Source organism: Elephantulus edwardii, unplaced genomic scaffold (genome assembly GCF_000299155.1).
Source record: "Elephantulus edwardii isolate Elephantulus edwardi_28Jun2011 unplaced genomic scaffold, EleEdw1.0 scaffold00097, whole genome shotgun sequence".
In the NCBI taxonomy this organism is placed as follows: domain Eukaryota; kingdom Metazoa; phylum Chordata; class Mammalia; order Macroscelidea; family Macroscelididae; genus Elephantulus; species Elephantulus edwardii.
The window spans coordinates 11,954,761-11,962,199 of NW_006399847.1; the positions used below are offsets into that span (position 1 = coordinate 11,954,761).

The 7,439-nt window shown below is 40.9% G+C and overlaps 1 protein-coding gene across 1 annotated transcript in view; it reads left to right on the plus strand.

The window, feature by feature from the left end:
• SOGA2 (SOGA family member 2) overlaps nucleotides 1–7,439 on the plus strand; it is a 200,715-nt gene that overhangs the window by 98,312 nt on the left and 94,964 nt on the right. The window contains exon 4 of the mRNA XM_006891415.1: nucleotides 2,910–2,969. Within this exon, the coding sequence (XP_006891477.1) occupies nucleotides 2,910–2,969 (60 nt within the window). The remainder of the gene's footprint in view (nucleotides 1–2,909; nucleotides 2,970–7,439) is intronic.

Genomic DNA, 7,439 nt, shown 5'->3' on the forward strand with positions numbered 1-7,439 from the left:
GGATTCCCATTCTTCTCAGAGTCAGCCACAGTTTGTTATGATCCACACAGTCAAATGCCTTTGCATAATCAATGAAACACAGATAGACATTCTTCTGGTATTCTCTGCTTTCAGCTAAGATCCATCTAACATCAGCTACAATATCCCTAGTACCACGACCCCTTCTAAACCAAGCCTGGACTTCTGGCAGTTCTCTGCTGATGTACTGTTCCAGTCGTTTTTGGATAATCTTCAGTAGAATCTTGCTTGCATGTGAAATCAATGATATTGTTCTGTAGTTTCACACTCAGTTGGATCGCCCTTCTTTGGGATGGGAACAAATATTGACCTCTTCCAGTCAGTTGGCCAAGTGGTTGTTCTCCAGATTTCTTGGCATAACTTGGTGAGCACATCCATGGCAGCATCTGTTAGCTGAAATATGTCAATTGGTATAGCATCTGTTCCAGGGGCCTTATTTTTTGCTCTTTCCTTCAAAGCAGCTTGAACTTCTGCCTTCATCACCATAGGCTCTGGCTCAAATGCTATTTCATTAAATGCTTCTGTATCTTCCAATTCCTTTCGGTACAATGACTCAGTATATTCCTTCCATCTTCTTTTGATACCTCCTCACTTGTTTTTTTGGCAATCCATGGGATATTCAGTACTCTTCCCCAACACCAAATTTAATGGCATTGATTCTTCTGTCCTCCGTATTTATTGTCCAACTTTAAAATGCATAGGAAGTAACTGAAAATACCATGCCTTGGATCAGGTACACCTTGGTTTTTAACCTGCGATCCTTGCTTTTTCAGACTTTGGAGAGCTCCTTGACAGCAGATTTTTACCTTTAGTTCTGTGATATGATTTGCATAAAAGCATCCTTTCTGGACTGGTTTTTATGGAGGAACCAAATAGAGGATCAGGGTCTTGTACATGCCGCAGGATGGGTGTTGGAAGCCCAAGGTTATTTGATGCCATGAGCATCACAGATAATCCCTTCCCACCTACAGATTTCCTCAGATTAAAGGGAGGTTGAACAACCCTTTACTTCCAGACTTTACCCCAACTGTCTTACGTTAACGTAATAATTTTGGGCCCCAGGTTCCTTTTCTTCCCCTATGATGCAGCTCTCGTTTTCTCATTTCATTTTGTCTTCACATTTTACCTTAGAAGGCACTTTTCAGGATTTCCATTAAGTCTATTTCAGACTACTTTTGATCATTCTATCAATATTCATATTTATATCCCCCGTGCCATTTTGTTTCTTACCTAGCGCAGCGAGACACACCTCTAATGCATGCATATCATTAAGTTTGATCCAGCCCAGTACAGACAGAGTACAGCCACAAGCAACTTACAGGGACATCCTGATACCTGTGAGCTCTAATTATGTTGTAATGAACCCTTTGTAAAGAGGAGTCCCTGTTTGCATGTTGCAAACAGTTAACTGTGCTTGATTGGTTACTAGACAAAAGGTTCACAGCTGACATCCCCCAGAGTGCTTTGGAGGAAAGGCCTGTCAATCTACTCCTAAGAAACCGCCATTTAAAACCTATCGAGCATAGTTCTGCCCTGGCATGCACAGAGTTGTTCTAAGTTGGAATCTATTTCCATTTGAGTTGTGTTCCACTTGACAGCATTTATTTTTAATCTTGGAGAGTTTTGCAACGTCAGTTAGGTTTCCTCTTTTATCTTAGGGTCACTATAAGTCACAGGCAACTCGATGGCACTTAACAACTCTTTTATCTGGTCACTTACTGTGGGCACCAGGAAGCACCAACTAATTTTGATTCCAGCCTAAACAAACCACGAGTCAGAAGGTAGACAGCTATAGAAATACTGTCTGTGTATCTGTGTACAAAATATTGTTTCTATTCTTATTCTTGTCATCTCTCTACTGTTTTGGGGTGGGGTTTTGTTTTGTTTTGTTTTTCATCTCTTTACTGTTAAAAGCTACCCAAACCAAAGAGTAGGAGCTGAGGGGTGAGCACGGGTAGGAGGGAATCACAGGGTCATACAATTTAGTGGGTGGATGGAGGGGAGAAAGAAATGGGAAAGATGCAGCAGGGAGCTGAAGAGACGGGGTAATGATGGTGATTAATTTTACAAAACAATGCATGGGAATGATTGTAGGAAACAATATGAATGAAGAATAGTGTAAAACAATGTATATAAACTTTGTAAGCAAACCAATACAAAAGGGAAAAATATTATTGTGCTTGGGTATTGTACAAATTATTTGAGGTTAATAAAAATAAAAGGTGATTTGGGTAACTTTTTAAAAAAAAATTCATATACATTTTGTTTCACAATATTCTTTATTCACATTGTGTTTCATATAATCATTCCCATGCATTATGTTTTATAAAATTAAACACCACTGGGCCTTGCCCATCATTATCCTGTCTTTTCAGGTTCCCCCGGATCCGTCTCATTTCTTCTCCCCCCCCCTTCCTCCACTCACCAAACTGGGCAACCCTGTAGTTTGACCCCTACTCATCCTCAGCTCTCTACTCCCAAACCTTTCACTGGTGGGTCCCCATACATGTTTTACTAGTTATCCTTCTATTTTTGCAATAATAGTCTCATAAAACAGTATTTGTCCTTATGAGACTATAGTTCGCTCTACATAAGGCTCTCCAGTCTCTCTCAAGGTATGTAGTATTTTTCAAAATAATTTCTCCTGAGTGCTGCATAGTATTCTGTTGTGTGAATTTACCACAGTTTCCCCATCCACTTAGTTGTGGTTGCACATAAGCCTTCTATGATTTTAGGACCTCACTATATTCAACTACATTTAAACATTGACTCCAAGTTCTTTTGATTCCTGCAAAAAAAGGACTTCCCCCCTTTGTCTCTGTCCTGAGTGTGGTAACAGTGTCCCCAGCACCTAGTTCTCACTAACACGATGTCACATGTGTCTATTTCAGAGTTCTTTGAAAAGAAGAGGCAGCCGGGAGATGCACAAAGAGAAGAAGACAGTGGACCAGGTAAGCAAAGGTTTTACGTCTTTTACTGAGTTCTGCCATATTGAGATGCTAGGAATCAGAAATGGCTCAGCAGCACATGACTAAAACCATGAGAAAATGACCCCCTCCAGAGTTTCCTTAGAAAGTTTTAACTTGTCTTTAATAGTCACTAAAAAAAAACCCATTTCCTACCAAAAGAATGTGTCAGGAATTTTTCTCAAAACCTGCCAAGTGAAATGTTTCCTTTTGAACCTTCATCTCTGGTAAGCTGATGAGCTTATTACCATCATTACCTCTGATAAGCCGATGGTTTTCTTGAGGAAAGAGAGAAACACTGGCTTTCTGTTCAGGGATCTGCCAGAACTCAGAGCTACTATGGGCCTTCACACCTTACTGCCATAGTTTGTTAAGTGGTGTGGCTGCTTCACTAGTGACCATTCAGAGGGCATGGTTTGGAGTGTCGCTTTCTTTTTAATTGAATATTGTGAACAATATCTTAAATTGGTTTTTATTAAAAACAAAATATTCCAGCTGAAACATGGTACAATCTAAGCCCTTTCTCTGAACAAGTATGTTTGCTCTTTATACCTTTTCTTGGCTTTCCCAAAAAGTTGTTTTACTGGATTCCTTTCTTTCCATCCCCCTTCCCCACTGGTGCTAGTGTTAGGAGTTAGAGAGAACAAAGGTTTTATGGGGTATCGGTTAACTGAATTCTCCAAGCAAGTAGTAATTAGAGAGATGCTGTAAGGCTTAGAGCTCAGCCTCATACCGGTTCTGTCCCTGCCCCCTTTTGAGCCCCAGGCTTAATGATTTCCTTTGGCTTCTCCATTCTCCAGATTTCCTAATCCCTAGGGTGCAAGCAGAAAGGCTGAAGATTAACTGTTTTCTTATATTCTACCTTTTCCTCTTCTGTTCTTTTCTTATTCCCCCAAATCTCACTGTGGAATCCTCTAATACCAGAGAAAATAAAGTCTGATATCCCTCCCACTGCAGGGTACGGAAATCTTCCTCGTTTTAGAGCATATGTTCAGCTTACTTTTTACCAGTGAACTCTCTCTTTAAAGATTTCTGACTTCCCCACTGTGAAGTGTTACCCCCACCCCTGTTAATGGGTAAGGCAGGATAAGTCCATCCAGAAGCCCTGTCCTGAGGAGGGGAGGGTCTCAGTTTCTCCACTCTGTCTGTGGTGGTATTGAGAGGAGGAGTTTCTGTCCAGCAGAATGGTGGAGTGGAGCGCCTTGGGACCTGCAGGTCTACCGCCAAAACTCAAAGGAAACTGGTGTCCCAGCACAAGGTATGAACAAGAGCAGGCTGCCTGCTTGGGGTGCTATATAGACAGCAGACTTGCAAGCCAAAGAATATATACCAACACTGATATATTTCTGTTGCTTGGCAAGGCCTTTCCCAGCTGGTGGTGATGGCAGTCTCATGTGTGTCCTCCCTCCCATACCATGCTTGCATTCTCTGTCTTGAAAGGGATCCTTTTATGTGGAAAGTTTGACTCAGCCTTCTGCTCTCATTGTGCATTCCTGGAGCTATCTGATGATAATAATCAAGCTATCTCTTCAAGCTATCTCTTGAAACCAGACCTTGATATCCTTAAGCTTAGGATACAGCATGATGGTTAGAGACTGAGGCCCCTCCCCTGGAGTCTTGGCAGTTGGGAAAAGTCTGATTGCAAGATAAGAGGAGCATCTAGCCTCTTGCTGTCTGGGAAAGGCTGTGATTCTCCCATCTGAAGAGAAGGACCAACTTCCCCAACTCAAAAGGTGCTGCACAGCCACCCTCTCCCTACAGTGACATTAGAAGCGTACTGGGCCATGCTGTCAGCCACACGGACCAGTTCTGACCTTTTGTTAGGAGACACACAAGCCCTGGGCTTCGAAGATTGTCTTTCTTCTAAAATTTGCTTTAGTCTTGGCAAGACTAGCCATACATGAGTGTGAGTAGAAAGGACAGCATGCTTCAGTCCTATTAGAATTCTTGATGTTTGTATAGTTTCTTTTGTTAAGAAACAATAAGCATTTTTGAGGTTAAATATCCTCAAGTAATCCACAAATCACACACTCCTTAGGATATGTCATGGGAGGCTGCTTCTCTCACTGCCCCTTTTTGGAAACCTAAACAAACCTATGTTGTACATAGGGTCACTATGAGTCGCAGGCGACTCGGCGGCACATAACAACAACAACAACAAACAAAGGAGTAGGTTACATTTTGGTAAATGGCAACAGGTTGTTCTGGTTGAGACTTGTAGAGAAGGCTGGAGAGTTCCAGAAATCAGGGTTATTTGAAGCCCTGTGAATACTGTAGCTTTTAAAGGTGATAAAGATGAGTACAAGTAACCAACTCTGCAGGAGGCACAGGTAATGTGCACCTCATAGTCCACTCCTGCTACCCAGATTTCTCAGTTCCACTTGCAGTGAGGGAGAGATCACCTAAAACACTCTGTTTGTGGCTCCAAGCAAGAGTGGGTTTCTAGGTTTGAGTAGAACCTCTTCCTCACGCAATTCCTTGTCTCCCCTCTCACTCTCACCTCACCTGGTCAACAAGTGTCCCTATAAATGCAGCCAGGGAACTTCAGTAATCAGGCCTTGCCCACCAGTCTGGAGCCCAGGCTTGAGATGAGCAGAGGGCAGAGCAAAACTTCTTGCAGCTGGAGAATGTTCTGCCCGGTAGTTCCTGATGTTATTCTCAGAAAAAAAAGGTGAACTTCCTTGCTTCAGTCATGATGATAGACTCACTTGGGAGATTTTAGAAAGTGAATAAACGACAGCTACTGAGTTAATGATGGTGCTGGGGACCTTTCTGCCTTCCTGCCCTAAGAATTTGAATCCCAAATAAGTTAATTTATAAAAAGATTAAACATCTCAATTAAACTGTATTTTAAACTCCACACTTGATGTGAACAAGACAGTTGTCTGTGGTTTTTAGATTTCTTGCAAATCCTCTATTTAACAAAAAATTTCAAAGGTGCTTTTAACTGTTATTCTTTTGAAATTTCAGGGTAGCTGGCATTATTTAAAAGCAGCGTGCCAATATACTTTTTTAGATTTACTTGTTTTATTTCATCCCATTTTTAATTGAGATTTTAATGAAAGTTTATAGAGAACTTGGATTTCTATTCATTCATTGTTGCACATTTTCCTCCCTCCCCAGTTTCCTTTTCTCTTTGGAAAAAAAAATAGTTATACAGTTCCCCTCCTCCAGTCCACTTTACTAAGCAGCTCTTATTCTGGACTCTTGTCATGATAACAATACCTAATCATATATTCCTTTAATACTGTCCTCTCCCTTGTCTGTTTCAATGCAGTACACATTGTTTATCCTCTCTTTTCTTAGTTTCCTCCAACCTCCATGTCAGTCCTGTTTTATAACAGTGGCATTATGTGTTTGCCCTTTTGTGACTTGAGATATTTCACTTAGCATAATGTCCTCCATGATCACCCATTTTGTATAATATTTCATGAGTTCATTATTTTTCAGTGCTGCATAATATTCTATTACGTGAAAATACCACAGCTTCTCTAGCCATTCATTCATTGATGGACATTTGGGTTGTTTCCACCTCTCTGCTATTGTGAACAAGGCTGCAATAAACATGGGTGTGCATATATTTGCTTGAGTGTCACTTATGGTTTCTTTAGGATAATTCCCAGGAGTGGAATTGCTGCGTTAAATGATATTTTTATTTCCAGCTTTTTGCAAAGGCGCCGTACTGCTTTCCATAATGGTCGCACCATTTTACACTCCCACAAACAATGAATAAGGATTCCAGTTTCTCCACAATCTCACCAGCATTTCTTGTTTGCAGCTGCATTGAATTTTGCTTTTGTTACTGGGTGTATCTCCTACTTGTTTTGATTTACATCTCTCTTAGAGCTAGGAATTTTGAACATGTCCTCATGTGTTTGTTTGCCATCTGAATGTCTTCTTTGGTTAACTGTCTATTCAAATCCTGTGTCCATTTTGCCATTAGATTGTTTACCTTTATCTTGTTATGGTGCTCGAGTAGTCTATAAATTCTAGAGATAAGTCTTTTATCAGACATGTCATTACCAAATATTTTTATCAATCTGTGGCTTCCCTTTTTACCCTGTTGGGGAAGTTTTTTGATGTGCATAGGGTTTGATTCTTAGAAAGTCCCATTCATCTATTTTCTCCTCTCCTGGTTGTAGGTTTTTCAGGATGCTTGGAAGACTGTTCATGTTGTGGATTAGGGCTTCTAGGGTTTTTAAAACTTTTCTCTAATGAAGTTTATAATCCTTGGTGTTACTCCTAGGTCCTTGATCGACTTTGAGCTGGTTTTTGTGTGTGGTGGGAGGTGTAGGTCTGCCAGCACCATTTGTTAAAAAGGCTGTCATTTCCCCACTTGACCTGATTTCATCCCCTTGTAAAAAATCAGTTGGCCATAAGTAGATGGGCTGATTTGTGGATTTTCAGTTCTGTTCCATTGATCTATGTGTCTGTCATTGCACCAGTACCACATTG